At 36.0% G+C, this 25,446-nt stretch overlaps 1 protein-coding gene across 1 annotated transcript in view; it reads right to left on the bottom strand.

The window, feature by feature from the left end:
* The window catches only part of LOC149550690 (DNA-directed RNA polymerase 1B, mitochondrial-like), a 63,032-nt gene that overhangs the window by 25,740 nt on the left and 11,846 nt on the right, over positions 1-25,446 (bottom strand). The window contains exons 2-10 of the mRNA XM_089786253.1: positions 9,027-9,239; positions 8,802-8,929; positions 8,602-8,668; positions 8,264-8,322; positions 7,524-7,641; positions 7,133-7,246; positions 6,799-6,930; positions 6,265-6,681; positions 6,020-6,070 (exon numbers count right to left, since the gene is read on the bottom strand). Coding sequence (XP_089642379.1) covers positions 6,020-6,070; positions 6,265-6,681; positions 6,799-6,930; positions 7,133-7,246; positions 7,524-7,641; positions 8,264-8,322; positions 8,602-8,668; positions 8,802-8,929; positions 9,027-9,239 — 1,299 coding nt within the window. The remainder of the gene's footprint in view (positions 1-6,019; positions 6,071-6,264; positions 6,682-6,798; positions 6,931-7,132; positions 7,247-7,523; positions 7,642-8,263; positions 8,323-8,601; positions 8,669-8,801; positions 8,930-9,026; positions 9,240-25,446) is intronic.

Raw genomic sequence — 25,446 nt, 5'->3', positions numbered from 1 at the left:
AAAGGAGAAGACAAGGGAAAAAGGCCCTGAACGCTCATGGCTCAGAACAAATATTTTCGCACAAGGTGTACTTCAGGGGGGAAGGTATGTCAAGTTATTGTAGCTGGAGATAGTTGTGAGAAAATGATTTAAAGAGATGGTAGAAAAGTTAAATTTAAAGTGTGAGAAGCATCCTTGTCCCTATCATATTGCATGTTTTAAAAAGGGAAATGAAGTTACAACAGATAAGAGGTGTCTTGTCACATTTTCCATAGGGAAGGTCTATAAGGATGAAGTTTGGTGTGATGTCATTCCAATGGATACCTATCATATCTTGTTAGGTAGACCCTCGCAATTTGATAGGAACATTATCCATGATGGGGAGAAAAACATATATACCTTTTGGAAGGATGGATCTAAAGTGTTTATGTTACCTCTCGAGAATGGAGGGAAGGCAAAGAATATATTATTTGGAAAGGAGATTGTCAACGAACTGAGGGTGACAGGATGTTATTGACTAGTAGTAAGAAAAGGGAAAGAAGAAGACTTGTCAATACCACAAGAGGCAGCTACAATATTAGGAGAATTTTCTGACACTATTCCAAAAGAGTTACCTAATGGTCTCCCACCAAAACAAGATATCCAACATCATATTGATCTCATCCAAGGAGCATGTCTTCCCAATCAAGCAGCTTATTGGTTGAATCCAACACAACATGCAGAGCTGAACAGACAAGTAACAGAACTAAAGAAAAAAGGTTTGGTTAGAGAAAGCATGAACCCATGCACAGCACCTGCATTATTGGCTCCAAAGAAGGATGGCTTACGGAGGATGTACACTGATAGCAGAGCAATTAATAAGATTACCATTAAGTACCAGTTTCCTATTCCTCATATAGAGGAAATGTTGGATGAATTAGTAGGGACCAAGTACTTCGACAAGATTTGATCTATGAAGTGGCTATCACAAGATCCGCATCCCAGAAGGGGATGAATGGAAGACAACTTTTAAGACAAATGATGGTTTGTATGAATGGATGATCATTCCATTTGGGCTTTCTAATGCACTTAATACATTCATGTGGTTGATGAATACTATATTGCGACCTTTCATTGGTAAGTTTGTGGTTGCTTGTTTTGATGACATCATGTTTTTCAGCAGATATAAAGAACACCTGCATCGCCTGAAGGTTATCTTGGTTGTGTTAAGAACAGAGAAGCTCTATGCAAATTTAAAGAAGCGCAGATTCATGCAGAATAGTTTGACTTTTTAGGCTTTGTCATTTCTGAAGATGGTGCTCAAATGGACCTAGAAGATGGTGTTGAAATGCATCTAGTGAAGGTCAAGGCAATTCTAGAATAGCCTAAACCCACCAGCATAACAGAGGTAAGAACATTCCATGGGTTGGCAACTTCTATAGGAAATTTATTCGAAATTTTAGTAGCATTGTAGCACCCATAACAGACTACACCAAAGGAAGGGAATTTGCCTGGACAGAAGATGCTGAGAAAAGTTTCAATCTTTTGAAGACGAAAGTAACTAAGGCTCCCATATTTGCAATGCAATGCTTCCCATATAGGAATAGTTGTTGTTCTTAGCCAAGCAGGTAAACATGCAGCTTTCTTAAGTGAAAATTTGAATAAGTGAGGAAGAACTATTCTACCTAAAATCTGGAATTCTATGCAATTGTTCAAGCATTAAGGCAGTGGAGACACTATTTAGTCCCACAAGAGTTTGTATTAATTATCGATCATATTGCTCTAAAATACCTCAACACATAGAAGAAGTTGAATAGTAAGTAGGCATGCCAAGCGGGTCTCTTTCTTACAGAAATATACCTTCGTTCTGAAGCATAAGTTTGGAAGAAAACAAACCAAGTTGTTGAAAAAAACCAAGTTGTTGATACTTTGAGCAAACAGGCTAAACTATTAACCACCATGGAAGTTGAAGTCAATGGCTTATGCTATTAAGACTTTATATGAGACTAATGATGATTTCTGGGAATTTGTTGAACAGCTAAAGGCTTCATCTTCAAAGAAATTAGAGAAGAGAGAGCTCTAGTCACCCAAGTTGAGGAGAAATCAGATTGGATAATTGATAGTGGATGTTTACATCACATGACTGGTGATATGAACAAATTTGTTAAGTTCAGAAATCATGATGGAGGTATTGTTAGAGTTGGTAACAATGCAACCTGTAATATTACAGGGATTAGATCTATTACTCTTAATGGTAAAACTAACACTGACGATGTTTACTTTGTTGATGATTTGAAACATAATTCGTTAAGTGTTGGACAGTTGGTAGACAAGGGATATCTATTGTAGTTCACAGAGAAAACTTGCATTATCAAAGACAAGGATGGTAAGATGATTGGAACTGGAACCAGATCAAGAGGTAAATCAGGGAATTTCACAGTTGTGGATTGGTTGGGCACTTTGGAAAGGACAAGACAATAAACTTAGTTGAAAATAAGTATTATTGGCCAAAGAAGGAGGATATCACTAAATGTGTGGCAAGGTGTATAATCTGTCAAGTGGCTAAAGGACATTCACAAAATACAAGCTTGTACATGCCTTTATCAATACATAGTACATACTCAACCATGGAGTGATTTGAGTATGGATTTTGTGTTGGGTCTTCCACACACTCAACAATGTAATGATTCTATTTTTGTAGTTGATCGATTTTCCAAGATAGTTCATTTTATTGCCTGTCAACAGACCAATGATGCAACTAGGATAGCAGAGCTATTCTTCTCAAAAGTTGTTCGCTTACATGGTCTTCCAAAAACAATTACATCTAATAGAGATATTAAGTTCTTGAGTCATTTCTAGAGGACTTTGTAGTGAAAATTGGGGACCAAGTTACTGTTCAATAAAGCCTATCATCCTTAAACAAACAAGCAAATAGAGGTAGACAATCGAAGTTTGGGAAATATGTTACGATGCATTGTTGGTGAGAAGCCCAACTAGTGGGGCTTGGCAATGCCCCAAGCAAAATTTGCTTATAATAGTTTTGTTAATAGATCAATAGGAAAATCTCCTTTTCAAGTTGTCTATGGTAGGAACCCTCAAGGTGTTCTAGATCTCGTGCCACTACTGTTGGGAAACAAAATTAGTGATGATGGGGTAGCTTTTGTTGAACACCATCAACTCCAACAAGCTTTAAGATAGAAGTCACAGGAGAGTAATTAGAAATACAAGATTACTACGAATGCTACTAGAAGACAACAAATTTTTACTGAAGGTGACTTGTTGATGGTTTACTTGAGATGTGAGAGGTTCAGTAGTAGCACATATCATAAGTTGAAGTACTATAAGATTGGCCCTTGCAAAATCATCAGGAAGATTAATGATGATGCTTATCAGGTTAGCTTACCAGGCAATCTAGAGGTCTCTCATGTGTTTGATGTTACTTATTTGTATGCATTCCACAGAGATGTTCATGAGATAATTAATAGACAAGTTGTGGATTGGCAACATCGGCATCCCAACAAGAAGGAAAAGATAGCCAGAAATCTAGACAAACAAACTACATCCACAAGGCATGGTCAATACAATAGATATTTGATATAGTGGGATGGGTTACCAGAAACAGAGAGTGCATGGTTATCTAAGTGGGGAGTGATGCACATGGATCCAACAAAGTTGCAGCAATTCACAAATAGTCACTTGCAAGAGTTGTGTTTCTTTCAACAAGGGGAGAATGATGCAGGGACTTTCAGGGGTCATAGCTTTTTGACTCGGATGTGGGTTTTTGCTGAAATTTTTAGGGTGGCTTTGTTAGGAAGAATGAGGTGGTCTGCCAATTCAGCTCTGCTCTATTGGTGGCTAGAAAAATTTATTTTCAAGAGCCAGAAAATCTGTTTGGATCCATAAAATTAGCTTTCTGTATTTTTTTATTTTTTTTCAGTTTTCTTTCTTGTAATAACTTAGAATAGGTGTTTCCAAATTCGAAGATTACTTGGCAGTTTTACTTGTCATAGTTTAAGGAAAGTTTAGTTTAATTTTCAGCTTTCTAGGAGTTGTTTTCGAAAGTTACCAAAAATGGCAAATTTTAAAAGTCCTAAAAATCTGCCAAAAAAGGTAATTTCCTGTTTTTCTAGCTTAGAGAGTTTTTAGTTAATTAAGGAGCTGCTGAACATTGTATAAGGATGGTTGTTGAATGGAAAATCAGTGAGTTCCAAAAATCTGAATATTTCTTCTGTGTCTTTTATTGTTTTCATCTTTAATCATGTATTAGTGTGTATCGATACTTGATGCTGCATCACAGAGTTTGGAATGTAAGAGTTTACTTGCAGATTTAAATTTGAATTGAGTTTTTAACCATTCCCTTTCATTGTTATCAGGTTGCAGTATTGGGTTACATTTGATGTTGTTTTCTTATGGACTTCATTTGCGTTGTATTCTGATTTAGAAATAACGGCATTGAGTTTCAGGCATAGATTCATGTGAGTCGATTTTGCATGTGTTAAAAATTGTTTCCTTTTAAATAACAAATCCCAGTTTACAAAATGTGATATTGATCTGTTTCCTTGTGCAATGTAAGTGCAAGCCGATTTATGACCGATGGCTTGAAAAGGCATAGGCAACGACACTTAATGGAATCTGCCTTGACTATTATGGAAGGAATTAGAACCAACTCCATGAATAGTTTGGACAGTCATGAGCAGGGATTTATCGGGCTCTGTGTCCATTATATATTTTTCAAAACCATGATGTGAGTACTGACTATGGAGTTGGAAGTGTATTTATGGTTAATTTGATTCCATGAATCAATCAAATTTAAGTTAGAAACTGGGGCTTCTTTGTATGATATTGGTCTGCCATCTTAGTCTAAAATATGAAGCCGGTTCTACTGTGCTCGAGCTGATTGCATCGTTTCCACAGTATGCATTATAATGGCTGATTCATAAAGTTTATAATCAAATGGGATTTGGATTATGAAGTTTCAATAAAATGGTGTTCTGGATTTTAAGTTTGTTGCAGATTGGTTAACTTGTTGTAACAGGGAAATAATGTTTAAGTATGATTGAAGAGATATTGTTTGTCTCTTATAAGTTATTCTTTTATGAAAATAAGAAGATGTTGTACCAATGTGCAGATTAACTTGTGTTGAATCTCCTTGAGTTGATGAATCCCTTACGGAGTGTACCATAAGAGATCTCTCTACATCAAAGACCTAATCCATTCTAAGAAAGGCTTGAATGGTGTGAATTTTCTTAGTTAAGTTTTTATGATAATACCTTAAGCAATATTGCATGGAAGAATCATACTCTTCCTAATATACTCAATTTAGAGATATTTACAACATCTTCAGTCATACTCTTGTGAGATTTTTTTTATACGCTTAACCTCTCGTGGAAACTCTAACTTTCTGTTAAACGCTGACAGTCCCTTCCTGGTTGTTTATGATTTAACTGGTTGCAATCTCAAAATGTTTAGTTTAGGTAGTTGATTAGTTTTAAAAAGGTTTGTTGTGAGTGCTGTGTGCAATTTTGTTGAAACCATTGAACATTTGTTCATTCTTGTAAAATTGCAAAATGTTATTTTCTATTCTGCTACAAGATAAGTTTGAGTAGGATAGAAAGAGCAATAACTTAATACTTAGTGCTCTGATGGTGTTGCAATAGCCAGAAGACTCTTCATGATCCCAATTTGATTATGTAACTTTTTTCTTGGCTGGTCATTGTCACTATGAACGATATATAACTTGGGATATCTTGTTTTTCCTGCTTCTAGGACTGATATTTTCTTTGATGATGCCAGATTTGTTTGTAGTTAAGCCCTGTTGCTCTCTCATTCATCCCATTGGTTATGGGCTATGCATGCAGTCTACTATTTTGGCTGATATGGCTTATGTTTTGTAAGCTGTCCTCCTTGACTCTGACATTAGTTTTTTATAGTTGCTTACACACTAAATATTAGATGCATCCTTGAACAAAGCTTGTTGACCATGTATATATTCAAGCATTGGTATGACTGGGTCAAGGAACGTGAACGAAAACTCAGTTGTAAATAAAGGAACCACCATCACCTTGTCTCTTCCCAAAGCCGCATAGTGTTGTAAACCATTGCATGAACCATCCTGAAAAGAAGCCAATTAGTCATTGTCAAATAAAATATGAAAACATAAAATGAAGCATTGAAAGGAAGAAGCTTGAAAGCTCTGTAATATGTTTGTGATGGAACAAAATACAAATTGCAGAGAATGGAGATATTATTACACTATGGAAATCAAATACAAGCCTTTGCAACACTGAATTGTATTCAGTTATTCACCTGATGAACAGGCATATGACAAACAAGACTCTCTGGACAAGAGCTCTTCAGTGCATCTGAAAGATACATGCAAGCTGAAAGACACTGGAAGGGATCTTCAGCACCCAACCACCAACGTTTACCTTCAAGTGGCCTCTCTGCTGAGTCAATGATATTGTTGATGTTGTCTTCAATAAACTCCTGTCGTCCATCATAGGACAACTTGTTTATACCACCCCCGAATAAGTTTGCCAAATGTATCTTTAGCCAGTAAATCCCTCTATTGCCTAATGGTCGACCCTCAGCAAATTCTAGAATTCCCCGACACAAATCTGAACCTAGATGATTTAAATGTGGATGCATTGGATAAGCTCGACCTCGAAAATCTAAATTATGGGGATAGTAAAAGCCTTCTTCATTCCTCATGCTTCTTGCCACCTATTGTATCATATAGGAATCATGATTGCATCAGCACACTAGAATCTGTACAATAATGTTTTGTATTGATACCTAAACTAGAAATTATAAACCTAGAAGAGTGAAGATCTCTCTTACAGAAAGTTTCAATTCTATATCACATCGCCGAGAGTGCCTTTCCACATTTGTCTTATTTGCCCTTCTCAAATTCCATCTCCAGTGTTTAATTTCAATTTCATCTTCTGTATCTGGCCTCTCAGGTAAGAGCATCTGCAAATATAAAATTATCAACACAAATTTTACATCACAATTGCAGCATTTGGCAAGGAAAAATAAATTAAATTGGATCACAAAAACACAAGTTTGTATTTTTAAATTAGTATAATTTCCAGCTTCAGACCGTTAATTAAAAAATTGTCTTGAAATCTTTGAAAGAACTGTTGTAAACATTAAAATATAAAGATCAACATACATCCTCGCGGTCAACCAAGTCTGCAAGACGGCCCCCTTCCGCCCAAATTGTATCTATAACATGAAGAACTCTCTTATTCACTCTCCACTTTGTTAACCCAAGTACGTCTAATGCCTGCAATGCAAATAAAAGTAGAAAATCCTTAGTCTACAAAATTTTAATGCATAATGACTTAGACACCTTTTAACAAGAATGATACTAAATTAAGCTCCATAAGACAACATTGCATTCATCTCTCTGCATGCAAATACTAATTTAATGTTGAAAAAAGAAACTCGTTACATAGGTTGAAAATACTTCTCTTGCAAACCAGTGAGTTGAAATTGCTTAATCTTATATTCAATGTGAAAGTGTCATTTTGAGTCTTCTAATGCTGATGAACAAAGCATACCTTGTACACTTCTTTTATCTGCTTAACTGGAGCATTCCTCATTGCTTCTCTTTGTTGTTTAACCCCATGCACACGCATCACAGATGAAGGCAAAAAAATATAGCCTCCCGTGTCATACCTACAACATTTTAAAGTGAAATACTTCAATACCATGCTCCCTGACAAAAACAGTTGGCATATAAAATTCAAAATTCAAGTAAGTTCTCAACTACCGAGTCAAAAGCACAAAAGTTCAAATTATAAACACAATCCTCTCTTAAAACACAAAGTGACAACGCTCAAATATTGGCAATAAAAATGCATAATCTACATAAACATTTCAAGGTTTAAAAATGATTAAACTTGACTGGTTAAATATATCTTCATATTTCTTAACAAAGTAATTATATTGTGAAAACGTCTAAATTTCTATATGTCAAACTAATCGGATAACTTTAGTTTCAACTTTATTTGATCTCTTCAATGTACAAATTTTTAATCTAAAAACTGTTATTTTTCTAGTTAATTTGTTTTCTAAAATTTGGGTGAAATGAATCCTTTATCAAAACCTAAGATGTTCCAAGTATATGATTTAACTTTTACATTATAAACACACTGTTGAAAAAACACCTAGCTGTACTTGCAAAGGCATCCAACGGACTCATTACACATTTCAAACAGAAGTAGAACAATCGCTAAAAATACTTGATTAGGAAAGTAGATAATAGAAACAAAGAATTGTGCCAAAATAAAAATCATACCCTCTCCATGGACGAGGTGTGATCAACATTGGCATGTAAGGCATCACCATGTGCCTTGCCTGTAAACACATATATGCCCTTCTTATAATGCAAAGACAAAATATAATGCAAATCCGAAAAAAAATTGTAATATATTCAAATCCTTCTCTTCTAAAAGTTTTGCCTAGCACTTTAATGGATACCTTAGAAGCTCATACCCCAGAAACCTATCGTGATTCAAGAGGTAATTGCAAAGGCAATACATGTAAATCTAAGCCAGTAATCAAAACTTCCAAACTTTAATGAATAAATACAAAAAGAATTATATTTGTCTACTACTTGGCAAGATTTTGGTATACCGTTTTTTCCAGTCCTCTCTTCACTAGTGGGTCACATTCTATAACACCAACACTCCTCTTCGTGTTCCTGGATTAAAAAATATCTTAGGATAAGCAAAAATTACGCAGGACAAAATGCATTGCTCCATTTTACAAAGTAAAGAGTAATAAGCTCAAGAATCTTCTTTTCTTTTCTTTTTTGTGAAAAAAAATCTTACTACCCAATTGTAACATTCTTTATTATATGTTTAAATGCAGGTCGAATATCTTGTGGCCCTTCTGTGGACTGGTCAGTAGGAGGCTGTATGAAGGCTGTTTCTAACAGGAGCTCAATCAAACGAGAACCCACCTGGAAAATATACAACAGAAGTTACTTCACTTCAGATAAAGAAATCAAATAAGATGTACATAGCCTACCATGTGAGCCTTAGACATGAAATTCTTACCTTGGCATGTATAGTAGGATCCCAATGTTGTGAATCCTCCTCCTTTTTTAACATCCAAGTTACTTGTCGTGCTTTCTGCATTTTCATCAAGTTTGTAACTTGTTTCCGAAGAATTTCATTTTCCTTCGTTACAGTTTCTTGTTCCTCTCCATCAACCTCTTTACTTCTTTTGGACTTTTTCTTTGTCTTTTCTAAAAATTTATGAATCCTGACCTGCCACAAGAAGAAACAGATGAATTTTCAATAATCAAAGTTAATGCATATATTTCATACTGGATAGGGCTCTTTAAGCTTGTTACATGGATTAGAAGAATGGAAACCAAACAGACCTAGAATATTCATATATGAAACCAAAATTATATTTTATATGTGCAAAATCTTACATCCTTAAGCAAAATCAAATAGGTAGTAAATTAGATGCATCAATTCCAAAACAAGATAATGTGATGAGAAACAAAGCTTAGATGATATTGCAGAACCGTACTAACTGTTCTCTGAAATCCAAAAAACAATGCATCAGCTCCATTGCTTTCTCCAGCTTATATGTTTGCTATTATTGAGAGTTAGTGTTTAAAAGTGGTTTGGCCCTATGCTCTCTGCTTGTTATCTTTTGCACAACAACAAATTTGCATGGAATCAAAGATATTCGAGCTTCATAAATTGCATAAGCAAATATAATTCATCTTTCAAGTATTTTGCATCTGTAATAATGAATGAATTACAATATTATATAGTATTTAATTAAAAATGGTCTGTAACAATTATTTAAGTAAAAATGGTCTATAAGAATTTGCCTCAAGCCCTGATACAATGAAAGAATTTGCCTGAGGCAATGAATGAAAATGCCAAGATCAAGAAGCTCAATTGATAGCACAAGAGAGACAATTGATGTGATCAAATGAATGATTCAATATTAATCAAAATGATAATGGGTAATGAATAATCAGATTCAGCTAAATACATAATAGAAGTGCCTATATATAAAGGCAATCAAGATGACTAGGAGTTGTGCCAGTGATAAGCATCACAACTAAGCACATGTCCGCCAAAGATGGATTTTCCTCCATTGTGCATGAAAGTGTGTGCATTAATGAGAGGATAAGAATACAAAGGTGTATCACACAAAGAGAGGTGTGAGACAATATGTGCTCAAATAAAGTGTAAACTCCTATGTGTGTACATGACAACTGATATGAAAATGTATTATCTTATGTAAACTTAAGTAACATGTACTTATTAATATTTAATTACTAGGCCATGTCAAGTACCCATGTACAAGATGCAAGTGCAAAAGATATGCAATGCAATCTTCCATAAAGTGGAGAAAGAGGGAAAAACTCGTGGGAAAAACCCTCTCCCAAAAAGAGAGATAAGTACAATAAGAGAAAATGAGAGTGAAGATGACCTCATGTGAGGAAAAGATCCCCCCCATAAGAAAGAAGAAGTGCAAGAGAGACCAAGTAGCCCTCCCCCCCCCCCCCCTCGATGTAGAATGTACAATTGTGGTAGATGCTCTAAGCTCGATGTAGAAATTGCTCCATAAGTGTAGAACAACATTCCTCGAGAAGAAACAAAACTATAAGTGCATCAATGAAGCCATCTATAGGAAGAAACCTCAAAATGTATGGAATCTCTAAAACCTACTCAAGTGTCTCCATGCCATTACTGAAAGGTGCCTCCTCCAAATCATGTGTACTAAGCCACTCTGCTGAAAAAGACAAATCAAGATCAACTAAGGATGAATGTAGAACATCTGTCAAAGACTAAAGTATCTCCTTTGAAGATAAAGTGACCTCCTCCAGATGTTGTATCAAAGGATCTATCATAATGTCAACCTCAAAAGACTGATCAAGTAGAGAATGAAGATGAGGGTCACATAATCCCTCGCAACAACTAAAGAGGGATCTTAACATGATCCCTAGTTCAAGTAGCCAAAGTTCTCCTCAAAATCTGAATCATCATTGAAAATGTGATCAAAATCTGTTAAAGAATCAATATCATCATCATGAACAAAATCTAAGAAGTAGTATAGTCTAGATGCATGATCAACCACCCCTATAGCAACACCTTTCTAGTCTCCAAGTCTCTGCTAAAAACAAAATCGACGTGAATTTCATAGTCCTCCTTGTATCCCCATGAGTGAGTTGATAGATGGAAAGAAGATTATAAATTAGGTGAGGTAAACACAACACATCTTTGAAGTATCCCTCCCCCTTATTAATAGTTCCTTTCCCAACCACATTCCTGTAAGTATGATTCCCATCAAAATAGGTGGAGTATGACAAGGATCAAATGATAAAAACATAAACTGTGACTATGCCATACGATGAGAAGCCCCTGAATCTAGAAGCCATTTCCATGAATCGTGACATGAAGTATCAACTAAGGCTTGACCTTTACCCATGTGATCCTTTCCTTTATCTGGATGAGAAGAAGAGGATGAAGTAGTCATTTTTTAAGGTGGACTTCTTTGATTCATCTTAAGAAGATTCTTGAGATCATCTATCTCCTCCTTGTAGCAATGATGTTCTTCATGTCCATTCCTCTTGCAATATGCACAAGTGAGCAACTCCATTTTGGATGATTTCCCCTTATCATTGCCTTGGGATGAGGAGGTGGATTGCTCTTTCTCATGTGATTTACATTGGGTTTTTTCCTTCCACTGCTTTTGCTTCTTCTGTTCTTGATTCCCTTGATTAGCCACCAATGCCTTAGAAGTTGAAGATTTGAGAATTCCCATACTCATCAATTTTGATTGTTCCAACATCAACATCTCTCTAAATGACTCAAATGAAGGTGTAGTATATATACTTACCATGGTCAACTTGCGAGTGTTGTAGCTTGAAACAAAGGCTGCATATTTTGAAGGAAGATTTTCCATCATATGATGAATCAATCGGGAATCCTTGATGCTAATACCACAATCTTTAAGTTGTACCCTCAACTCATTAGCTTTGTTGATGAAATCTTGGATTGTGTCAAAGAATTTAAGATCCAATTTAAAAAGTTGTGCTTGAATTGTGAATCCCTTATCTTCATCTACTTTCCCATACAAACTTTCAAGTTTATCCCAAGCTTCCTTGGAACTACTCAAGGGTGTGATGTGAAACAAAGATCATGTGAGACTGCTTCTCTAATGATTCCAAAAGCCTTAGTCTTAAGTTTACCATGCAATTTTGTCCTTAGTATCCACATTAGGACCAGAGGGAATTGGAACTGTTCCATTTACAAAGAGAATCAAACCTTTCTTCATTAACCTACTCCATACATTTTCTTTCCATGTGGCATAGTTATCTGGAGTTAATTTTGAAAATGAAGAACTCGTTATGCAAAACTAAAAGAATGCAAGAGTAAGCACACAAGACACCCCCCAAATCACTCAATCAAAGAAACCCCCAAAATAAATGCTTTGGCACTTTATATTTAGTGCGTGTACAATTGCCACTTGTCTAAATGGACCAAAGAGGACTTCTGATTTTGATAGTTACAATAGAAAAAATGAAGCTTTAGCTAACTGAAGTACATAAGACACTAGATCTCTCAAGGATCTACATAGTTACAAGTGCTAAAATAGGCCAAAAATGACCAAATGTTGAAAGTACAATATCTAGTTACAACTTCTCCAAACTGATATTAGATCTAGAAAGTAGATGAAAAATTATGCACTTTCAAAAAAAAATGGCACCTGAAAATGTCTCTGAATGAGCCTGAATGGAGCCTCTGAAGTTGCAATACATAGGATTACAGATACAATCACCAAAATCTCTCAATTCTGCAAAATCTATGTTCCAAAACCAAAAAACAATTGCACCACTAAAAAGTTAAGCAAACGAAGGCCAAAATAATTTTTAAATGTACTCAATTTGGAGCTCAAATGAGTGAGTAATGCCCTCTCAAAATCGAACTGTCAACCTGAAACTGAATATGGTAGGGGTCCCAATTTCAAACAGCCAATGACCTCAACAGACTAGTCGGGCTAAAACTAATGGTCACAAGGTTGTCGAAATAAAACAAAAAGCTCAGATAGGATGAGTATATGGCCATTAAAATTGAAAAAATATATGCCTATGCTGACAAGTGATTACAATTGACAGTCTTGAACCCGTCAAGGCAAAAATAAAAAAGGCTAGTAAGTGGCTATCTCGAGCCAATGTTGGATCTACTCGTCGATTGGTGGATCAACAATGAACTCAAATCTGTGTTGTTGTGATCGCAAAGAACGGATCAATGTAGAGGGATCAAAGTCTCAAATGAGTTGGGTGTATGAAGATGGGCATACCACAATGTAAATTAGAGGCCAATGTCGTAGATTACATATCAGTGCCACCAAAGAGCCTTTGAATCCACAGAGATCGATATATGAAAGGGAGGTCAACTACGGGCCCAAGAATCACTGTCTCTGTCGTCTTTGATGCATGGATGGAACCGTGAGATCACCTATATGCTAGGGGGTTGATGTTACTGTGTCTCCCTTGTGCCATGTTGGCTTGGAGTCCGATCAAATCTCGTGGCATGGGCAATGCTCCAATGTTGAGAAACTCTACTCCATAATGGAGCTCAAACTTGTCTGTTGCAATGTTTGAGCTCTGGTTTTGAAATGCGCAAGAGCAATCTGGACTGCAAATAGAGGTGGGCGAGCTCATCTATAAATCCCTCGTTACTTGCAAATAGGTTTGATGTATATGTTGATGGCATTAGGGTTCAATGCGACCAGCTTCGTTGCTAGAGTGATTACCAATCAGTCTCTGTAGCTCCAGTGGGTGGGCTCTAAACCGAGACTTGGATGCCTTTAGCATGTACTATTAGATACGAAACATAAAAACTCACCTATAGTAGATTGTCACATTGTACATCTACCGCCTATATGTCCAAAAACTAATATTTTTGCCCCAAAATAACATAAAAAATCAACTGAATATTGGAAAGATTCTAGATCTGAAAATAAAATATCTAAAAATATTACCCAATTTGCAGATCGGACTGCCAAGTTCGATTTGCAAAAAAATTTATCAATTTGACTTTCACCAAACAAAGGCATTTTTATAGTCAAAATTCATGGAAACGAGCACCTAGCTAAACGGTGAGGTCAGATCTTGCTTTGGATGCTCCCAATAATTGCTGATATTTCAAGTCTGAATTGTCGAACTCCAAAATGTGAAGCAAATGATGCTCTCCAATGGCTTACTAATGAAACTTCTTCGGCTCTAATTCCATGTAAGAATTTGCCTAAGGCAAAGAATTAAAGTGCCAAGATCAAGAAGCTCAATTGATAGCACAAGAGAGACAAATGATGTGATCAAATGAATGATTCAATATTCATCAAAATAATAATGGGTAATGAATAATCAGATTCAGATAAATACATCATAGAAGTGCCTTGTATATAAAGGCAATCAAGATGGCTAGGAGTTATGCAAGTGATAAGCATCACAACTAAGCACATATCCACTAAAGGTTGATTATCCTCCATTGTGTATAAAAGTACGTGCATTAATGAAAGGATAAAAATACAGAAGTTTATCACACAGAGAGGTGTTAGACAACATGTGCTCAAATAAAGTGTAAACTCCTATGTATCTACATGACAACTAACATGAAAATGCATTATCCTAAGTAAACTTAAGTAAAGTGTAATTATTAATATTTAATTACAATAAGATGGTCCATAAACAATATTGCATGAAGAAGTAGGCTTGGACAGATTATTATGAGAAAAAATATTTATTGGGTTATGACAAGAATATTCAAGATTCTTGTCATAGTATAAGAGTGTAAAATTTCTAGCAGGTAAAAAAAATGGCACAAACGAATGAAACGATGCAGAAAATAACAGTTCCATACTAAACATCACTTAGCATTAATATTGATATTCAGTGAGTATTAAATATTGTGCTAATCTTGAAATAACAGAACTTATAAATTGAGAGAATTTATTAACAGAATAAAGTTTACCATTTAAAAGCTACTTATCTGTGATATCCCCTTTCCAAAATAAGATTTGATAATAAATAATAATAAAAGAATTAAAATATGAAGTAAACAAATACATAATGAAATATTATTTTGTAAAATCTGTAAAGAAGCAAAGTTGTAATTATATTAAAGTATCCAAAGAGACATACATACATAACTGATAAGATATTATCATATTAGAGATCATTTAAAAAGATTAAGACAATCATAAGTAGATAAAACAGTATTTGAACAGATAGGAAATAAAGTAATTTTTAGAAAGATTAGAAGTTTTTAATTTTACAGGCTCTGTGTATTTTCACAAGAAACAAATGCTTCAGATTGTAAGAAACTGTTCACCAATCAAATATTCTATGAAAATACTAAGAACTAACATCGTTTCTCCTTAAGGAAATCAATGCCTTAAGTACACAACCCACAGAAGATGTCAGAACAGTGCCAGATTTGGTGTCCTTATACTTGCATTAAGCAATATGATGCTACATCAGAATTAGGAAGACTCCTTTGGAACAGCAGTTGTAATACATAGCAATCACAATGATAAAGAAAAAGCAGCAATGATAATGAACTGGAATTGTGATTAAAGAAGAGACTCTCATTAAAGGGGATGTGAATATATTATATAAAGAAGTGATTTGATAAAGAAGACAAGGCATACAATTTACATGTGCAGTGATTTTATTGCAGAAGAATCTCATTTGACAGAAAGTGATTATATGAGAAATGTTTCTGTTGAAGAAGATAATCACGTTTGATTAGGCAACAATTGTAGCAGACAAGGCAGCACTCCAACGTAAAGATGAAACATATCATTTAATGTCTGTGATGAGAAACTGTCTGTTGATTTAGAGTCGTCTCACTTTGGAATTAGATAAATCATTTCATGAACTTGCATCAATTGATAAAGATATAAATCAAGGTTGTGGACAATTGGGAAGATAGTGTAAGAAAAAGAATAAGGATTATAAAATATAAATGTTACTTTTTACAAGGAAGAGATAAGAAGAATAAGACAAGGGTGTGATAATGGAACTCTAAACAAGTCATTGACTATTCTGTAAGCATAGGGTAAAGAGTAAATAAGGTTGAAGGTATCTGAATTAGATACTGAAACAAACGAGGCTATATATATATATATATATATATATATATATATATTAACAATAACGAGGCATCATATGGTCTTATATGTATATATATAAAGTAATATATACATAATGAATATACATATGTATAATAATCAGACTTATATATGCATACATGTATATATGTTGATAATGCAATCATAATTGTATGTGTGTGTGTATAACTATGTATAACTATGTATGTTATATTTCATAAGAGAACTCACAAGATATATATACAAATAAGGAAAGTACATGCCTATATTATATATCTGGTATGGTAAGGAAGATGTCAGAGAGGAAACAAAGATTATATAAAGATATGTTTTAGACTCTTCATAAGGAAGAGATGAATAAGGAACATAAATGAGCATTCGGAGATAAAATAAAACCATATTTAGTCTTATTACTATTTTTGCATGAGAAGAGCTATAATGCTTCCAAGGAAGGGCAATAATCCCAATTGTAGTATTATCCCCAAAACAGGGTAGAGGTCTGCGTCCCACAAGCCTTGAGCACAAGTCCCAAGATAGGATAAGGGCTTGGACCTATAAACTTTGAGGGAACCTATTGTAATTGGTCTCTAGGCACCTCAGTTACATGTCTAATCCTCCTTTCATCAACATGAAGTAGCAATAAGGTCAGTATGGATGCTAATAATATATATACATATAGAGATAACTTAATCTAATGAGATGAATGAATAATTTTTCCTTACGTTGATTGCCTTACACTGAAACATTATATATTTATCCATTTAGCTTAGGATATAGAATTAGATATAGGTTAAACTGATAATTACTAAGCCTAAGCCAAATAGGGGACATTACATTATCTCAATTTAAAAAGACTCACCAAAATTGTGCACATAACAATATTATTTATATTGTCATTTCATGTTTGAGTTCAATTGATTCACCATGTTTTTGTCCCCTGAATTTGATATCGATGGACTTGTCATACAATATATATTGCATATTACTTACCCTTCTCTTGACATTACGCTTAAAATTCATCTTAAAGGAGCAAATTGTCCACCTTTGCCCAGGCATAAAAGTGATTGCAGCTTCACTGAGCCTGGTGATATTAAGTTGGGTATCAACCGTGATACTCATAATTCAAAACAAAATTAAAAAGATAGGGCAAAATAGGACCAAAGTGGAGCTATCTCGATGCCAAGAAGATAGGTAGTGAACCAACATGATGAATCTGGGACATGTGCGACAATTTTGGAATAAGCTTTCTGTGTGCCACAATTAGCCCCCCAAGAGATAACTCAGACTGTGATGTAGAAACTCGAGAAATGGAATCTTTTGAGGAAGTGTCAACAGTGAAAGCTACCAACCTAGATTTTCTATGTTCATTCTAGGGATTCATCCCACCTCAACCTCCATTAGACAACTGCAATATAAGGGACATCCGGTAAGGAGTCCCTTAAAAGCAATAATAATTTTGTAACAAAAAGATTAACCACTTGAATATCTACTTCTATTGGCCACCAGCAGCGAGCGAATTCCGCTTGCATCAAAATATGAACTTAGAATAAAGAGCTCATTACAATTATTGGCTAAATTAAGCTTTCTCCTACAATAAGAGGAGCTTCCTCTTAATTGTGTTTCTTCAAAGAAAATTAGGAAAACATCTTAAGATGGCTGAATGAATTGTTTTACATAAAGGGAATGTCTGTATCTGACAAGTTCCAGCACACCCCATAAAATTTGGATACTCTGCATCAAGAAATTATAGCAACATAGATGCACCAAAATGAATAGGAGCATGATATATAAATAGGATCACCCTACTCAATTATCATATCATACTGTACAAACCTACTATAAGGTGGCTTGCAATGAGTACTTGTCTAATCACTTCATTCCTTGCTCTTTCTTCACAGATTTTTTTCCCTTGCTCACTCATTTTGGTGCACCAAAATATCCATAATTCCTCAATGCAAGCAGTCCATTCTTGTTGGACATGCCAAATCTTACATAAGAGGCAAGTGTTCCCATTATCTTTGACTGGAATGGATAAATAAATATTTCAAGATAAAAAAGACCCAGATGAATGCGACTATGATAGAATTAAGGTTTCTACACTAGAATTTGGTAATGCCTTTGGCCCAATCACCTTGGCAAGATAAGTCAATTGGATGATTGACCTAGAATTTGGCAGTTGCATAAGCTTGCAACCTATCCTGATGGATAAATAAATATTTCAGCATAAAAAAGACCCAGATGAATGTGACTATGAAGAATTAAGGTTTCTACACTAGAACTTGGTAATCCCTTTGGCCCAATCACCCTGGCAAGATAAGTCAATTGGATGCTTGACCTAGAATTTGGTAGTTGCATAAGCTTGCAACCTATCCCGAGCTTCTCAAAAGGTTAACACATTGAATGGGAGCCTCTGGATAAATATTGGGTTAAATCAAACTTTGGCAGTAACTTAAATAATTAGATATTTAGAGACAGGTGAACTAAGTAACTGACTAGGCATCCAATAAGGGTGTCATCACAGAATCTTGGTCTCTCAAGTTCCTTAATAAGGTGTATACACTTTTGGAGAGGGACCTCCAAGGACTAGAAAATGGTCTAGCCTGATAATGGGCTTGCTAAAATTATTAAGGCTGAATTATGTCGGTTAAAAGGTTTATCCTTGATACTTTAGCAGTCACTAGCTATAAATCTCCCTTCTTGCAATTTTTTGTGTACAAAGACAAAACAATCTCTTATGACACTAAAAAGAATTTAGTGGTGGACAGTCAAGAATGTGCTCATAGGAAACTCTATTCATAGCATGAACATCAGCAGTACTGACACTAAATACCGCCCTATCTATCTTGGTTTACTAAAGTGATTAAGGCTGAATTATGTCTGTTAAAAAGTTTATCTTTGATACTTTAGCAATAACTGATCATAAATCTCCCTTTTTGCCATTTTCTATGTACACAGACAAAACAAACAATCTCTAATGACAAAAGAATTTAGTGGTGGACAATGAATATACATAAGAAGATTTTAATCATAGCATGTATATCGGCAGTAAAGCACTAGAATATTCCCGTCTATATCTTTCAGTAGGAACAATTTGTGGCTTTACCTGGTATAATATGTATGCTAATGTTAGGTCAGATTGATCCACCATATTTTGTCAAACAAAGAAACAGATGTCCAAGAGTATCTATGAAGGCTAGACTATCATCTAGCCTCCATGAAGGGTGTGGCTTGTATTTACCAACCGTGATGATTCACAAGATTGAGAAGGATGTTAAGATCAAGGAGGATAGTTTTTTTTTTGTTTGTTCATGAACTCAATGTTCGCCAATTTGGCTTTCAATGTTCTAATTTTTGCAGTTCTTGGGTGCCTAACCCAAGGCCAGTCGCTATAGATTTGAAATTAAATTTGTATTATTAAGATTGATTTAAAATAATAGAAATCTAACTGAATACAAATAAAACAATTTATAGATAAGAGTGTATTTAATATTAACTAGCACTTACACCTACGGAAGTTCAAGGGATAAGTCGATTGGAAATTGTGGTGAGGATAACTTTGTGAAAAATAAAAAGACATAGATCCCCTAGCTTTTTAGTAAGGAAGATCAAATTAAATGTACCGATCTACCACATCATATTAAAAAAACACAGCAAGCATGAAATGGTGTTTTTGCTAGACAAATAAGAATAAGATAAAAAGAAAACAGATCTAGCCCAACAAGTACATCACAGCCCAAACAAGAGAAATAAAACATAGCAATAAATTTCGTTGTTAAAAGAGTAGATCAGAGTAATAACAAAATGGGAAAAAAATGGAAATCATGAGATTTTGGAGGTTCATAAAACTGAAAAAAACACAAAATACAAGAGTGGTTTTTTTCTTCAGAGCAAAAATTAATGAGAATGAAACAGATGTATGAGTGTTTAAAGTCAAATGACTAAATCAGAATAAACCTAAAAGCACAAATAAAGTAGACCAATGGATAGCTTTGTTGTAAAGCGCTTGCCAATTGTCGTGAAGAGGACTGGTGGCTTGGGAAAACTTGTTTTGTGGTTTTTTCAAGTATATTTAAAATGTGAGACAAGTTTTCCGGCTTAAGAACACAAGGGCAAGCCCACAATTAAAGCCTATTGACTAATAATATATTAGAAATGTAAATGGTAAATGAAAAATTAATTTAATATATTTTGAACTGCAAAAAGAGAGTTTGAAATTGTGCAGGTTCACCCACCTCATTCCCAACTGCCTTGCCAAAATGTATTGCAGTGTTAAGAAGTCGTGAATCTCTACCAGGAACATCAAAGCCCACAGTGTGGTTGTGTTCTCTGCACGTCATCAATATGCCAACCAACTTATGCATTGAAATGACAGCCATCATTTTTGGTGGTAGCCGAAGCATACAATCTCAAAACACATCTCCATTGATTGTTGCAAAACATTGCATCTCCTGCAGAACTTCTTGTTCATTGACAATGGCATCGCACAGGGGCTTGAACCTGCCACGGAAAAGCATTTTCATGTAGAGCAAAGGAGCTAACTTCTTTGAATGCATCTCAAGCATAAGATCCCTATACTCCTTAACACTTTTTCCTCCAAACCTTTGTTTATGGTTTATCTTGCCTCTACTGCAAGGACAAAAAAAAATTCCATTTGGCATGCAGCCAAGATGAAACTTATGTATTTAAACATTGTATGGCATTGGACTATAGTCGGAATAAAGTAACTATTGTGTTCAGTACTTGTTAAAGCTTAGTTGGGTTGGGTAGTTAGGAGGTGAGGGAATGCGTCAGTTGGTTTTCCTAACCAACCAACCCTTCTATAAGCACTTGGAATATTGTCAATGTACTCATGATGTTTTTGGTATTAATAAAGAAACCATTTCCTCGCCTACTGGTATTGTGGTATTAAAGGTACATTCTATGTTTTACTTTGTGTATCTCAAGTGTGTTATTTTGTATGATTAGCATATCTTTGTGAACTTGAGTTATATTTCCACTCTACATTTTTGGCATCATTGCCTAAGTCCGAACCTGGAGGTCGGCAAGATAGAGTAATGGGAAGGCCCTTTGTACCGCTCATCCAAGTAACAAATAGTGATGGAAAAGAGGAGAAAATAACCAGGGAAGATCAGTTGACACGTGATCTAGTGACGGCCTAGGAAGTTGCGGTCGACCAGTACGTATGAAGGGAAGCTCGTGAGAGAACAATCCTTGAAGGTACGGTACGCAACGAACTTTCGGTGCCACCTACGGTGTACGATCTCCTAGGAGAGATTCCTCGCCTGTTAGCGCACAATGTTTTACGAGTAGAAGAGGAAAGAGCTGAGACACAAAGGGAACGGAGGAGACAACAAGTATTCCACCAGTTTGTGGAAAGGAGGACCAGGGAACGCGAGGAACATGAAAATTCCAAAAAGGGAAACAGATAATAAAATTGATTAATGCCCTTGATTCCATACATATATCCAAGGCGGGTACAAGGAGAAGAGACTAAGGAAGAAGTTGCCTTGAGGACACTACGTCTCCAGCAACAGCAGGAGAGACGTCGTAACTTGAGGGGAGGACAAGGGGATTCCACCAAAATCCAAGAAGGGTTGATCGAGCATACAATCGAAGGTATTGCAAATTTGGTCATCTCGGAGACACCAACAAAAAAGTTAGGATATAGAAATCCAGAGACACCTACACAAAGAGATCTCTGACAGAAGCAAAGTCCGAAAGAAGAAGATACTTTCAGTCATAGTTGGCATATTCGCCGAATAATCACCGAGTTTTTGGGACTGGCGACTTTTTCCCAGCTTTAATTGCGACTCACTATAGAAAAAAATTGCTGAGTTCTTGTGAAAAAATCACTGATTAATCGCCAAGTTTTTGCAAAAAATCGGCGAGTTTTTCAAAAAAACTTTTTTTTTAAAAAAAATTAATCTTTTTTGTTAAAAACAAAAGGCAAAAAGCCTATATATTATGCAAAACAGAGAGTTACAGTATGCTAGCAGAGCTAGGAAGAGGAAGATGTGATTGTAATGATGTTTTTACTTCTAGTTTGACACAAACTATTTACTATTATGCTTCCTGCCATTAGTATTCCACATGAGAATGCGATTTTATACCCACTATGCATTTATATATAATTGAACTCCTGCATTTTTCTTTTGTGTTCTCTATAATAAACTCATTAGATGCATCTTCTCATTGAAATTTGCAAAAAAATGTATTTTGAACTAAATTTTAGTGGTTTATTTAGGTTCCCGAGTTTTTTTTAAAATGGCCGATTTTTTCTCGATTAAACTTTTGGGGGGCTTGGCGAGTTTTCCAACTATGCTTTCAGTAATCAAGAATCAAGTTCCTCGTTGAGAATGAACTTCCAATCAAGAGGAAATGTTCCATCGAGAGGGAGTGTGCCATTGGGAGGAGGTGTTCAATCGGGAGGAGGTATTCCATCAGGAGGAAGTGTTCCATCCGGAAGAAGTGTTCCAACGGGAGGGAGAAAGCCCCACATAATGGCAATATACAAACAAAAATTGCCAAGGTTCATAGGGGACTGCTTGGAGAACCCTGCTCGCCATTGTAAAACATGCATAACAATATGGCAAGCGAACAGAGAAAATGACGCAGCAGAATGGCTAAAAGCTTTCCCAACCACACTAAGGGGTATCGCCATTGATTGGTATACCGATTTGGAGGCAGCAAAGAAAAACACATGGAATAATATTTGCACAGCCTTTGAGGAAGAATTCAAATTCCTGAGGGATGATGATGAAATAGTAACGGAGTTTTATAACACAAGACAAGGGAAGAGTAAATCCGTCAAGGCCTACAGTAGAAGATTGAAAGAGCTGATAACGAAACTAGACAACAAGCCGACAAATGGACTAAAGAACGATGGTTCACTGAAGGATTAAAACCGTCCCTTAGGAAAAAGATGAAGATAGTCCTACCATCAACCTTTGGGGATGCGTGTACTCACGCCATGGACATAGAAAGTGAGAGTAAAAATTCCAAGGCGAGAAAGCATGGAAGCGAGAGTGAAAGTGCCGAAGAAAGCAAAGAAGAATCCAAAACCTTTCAAGCCTTGAGAAAAGACTTGAGGTGATTGATGAAGGAAGTGGCAGGGAGTAAAGAAGAAAAGAAAGAAGGGAGAGAACTTTGGTACACTAACTGTGAAAAAGGCCATACAAAAGGAGCATGCCCAAAGAAAGCATTTTGTGAGATTTGTCAAGTACTGGGGCACGCAACTAAAGATTGTCCCTACAATTTAAAAACACGAAGCACTCAAATAATCCTGACCCTAGGGGAGCACTCTACACCACCCTCCACTCTTCCGAAGAATACAAATACAGAAGCCTCACCAGGAGGATACAAAAATAACAAGAGAGAAAGTAATATTAATAGCAATAACAACATACCCCGATGTCCAATCCAGTATGATTCCAAGGGGAGACTAATGATCCAATGTAGGCAATGCAATGAATGGGGACATTTTGCACAAGATTGCCAAAGCGGAGGAGGACAAAATGGAGGGATGCTTTGTAAATGGAATGGGTTGTGCAATCATGAGGATGCAAATTGCCTGAGACAGAAAGGGGCAAATATGTTAGACATTGAAGATCCAAAAGGCGAAATTCTTGCAGTCTCCAGGATGCAAGCCAAAAAATTAACCTATCCAGATACTACTACGAAAACGAAAAGATTTCAAGAAGCAAAGGAGGACATTCAAGATAGCATGGGAGAGGAAGGAAAGGCAAGGTCGAAAAAGCCTACTTCGAGTAGGGGTGTACCGAATATTGTGAGGCATGTACTGGAAACTACTATCCTAGTGAAAATAGGTGATTTTTTAGAAACATTACCCCAATTGCAGGTAACACTAACACAGGGGGCAAACCCGAAAGGGACAACCTCAAAGAAAGAGAAGGAAGGAGAAGTATGGATAGAAGACAATAACCTGTTCACTACAAGAATGGGAAGAAAACCAACGGTAGTAGAGATGGAGATACTAGGGTGCAAGCTTTCAAATACTATTGTTGATGGAGGTTCTAGCATAAATGTCTTATCAAAAGAAACATGGAAGGAAATAGGGAAACCTACACTTTGGCCACCGACATTTCAACTAGTTGGAGCCGACCAACATGGAATCAAGAGTATAGGAACGCTGATGGGACAAAATGTCATAGTTGGTACGCAACAATTTTTTCCAAATTTAGTGGTTATCACTTCAGAGAAGAAAGGGTACGATGCTTTATTAAACAGAGGATGGTTGGTCGCAGCAAAAGCTACCCATAACTGGAAATCGAACACTCTATCTGTTTAGCCTGAAGGTAGAACGTACATCATAGATCTCAAGAACTAGTCAGTAAGTCAGGACTTGGCATCAGACTTCGAAGGAGAAGATATGGACGGATGGAACCAGATAAGGAAGGAGTGCTTAGATTAGGGGAATGCTCAGAAGATGACACAAGTTCCCTTAATGGAGTATTTCACTGGCAAATGGGACACTATGAAGTTTTCCATGCGGAATGTAATATGTTGGAAGTACAAGATTCTAAGTCGGAAGAACGATACCCAGAAGGGTACACAAAGTATAAGGAAGGCGTGGCAACTCTCAACAAGACACTTGCACACATTTTTGAAAAAAAGGTAGAATACAAGGAGGCCAAACTCCAAACTTTAAACCTGGGAGAAGCGGATCAACCTAAAGAAATCTGGATAGGGAATGATTGGGACCCAGTGTTGAAGGCGGCAGCCCTTAGAATCTTCCTGGAGTATAAGGACGTCTTTGCTCGCACATACAAGGACTTGAAGGGAGTACCCCCGAAACTGTGTGTCAATCAGATTACATTGGTACCTGCAGCAAGACTAGTGCAAAAAAGACCTTATAGAATGAATAAAAACTATGCAGAAAGGGTCGAGGAAGAAATCACAAAGATGTTAGAAGCAAGGATAATATTCAAAGTACAAACAAGTGAATGGGTATCTCCTATAGTCATATCACTCGAGAAGGATGACGCTCAAATTCGAATGTGTAGATTTCAAATGTTTTGAATGCGGTGACAATAAAAGACCCATTCCCCATTTCGTTTACTGGTAGTGTTTTGGAGGAGGTAACCGGCCATGAGATGTATTCCTTCATGGATGGATTTTTAGGGTACAATCAAATTAGCATTACGAAGGAAGATAAGCTAAAAACTACATTTGTGGTTGAAGGCGGGGTATATGCCTATAATAGGATGCCCTTCGGACTATGCAATGCACCAGCCATGTTCCAAAGGATCATACTACATATCTTCGACGACATGTCAGTGGGGAATTTCAAAGCCTTTTTGAATGACT

Source organism: Cupressus sempervirens, chromosome 6 (genome assembly GCF_028749045.1).
Source record: "Cupressus sempervirens isolate cs-2001-9-10 chromosome 6, ASM2874904v1, whole genome shotgun sequence".
Classification (NCBI taxonomy): Eukaryota; Viridiplantae; Streptophyta; class Pinopsida; order Cupressales; family Cupressaceae; genus Cupressus; species Cupressus sempervirens.
Note: the sequence above shows the minus strand (reverse complement) of the source record. Positions and strands in the feature narration are given on the sequence as shown.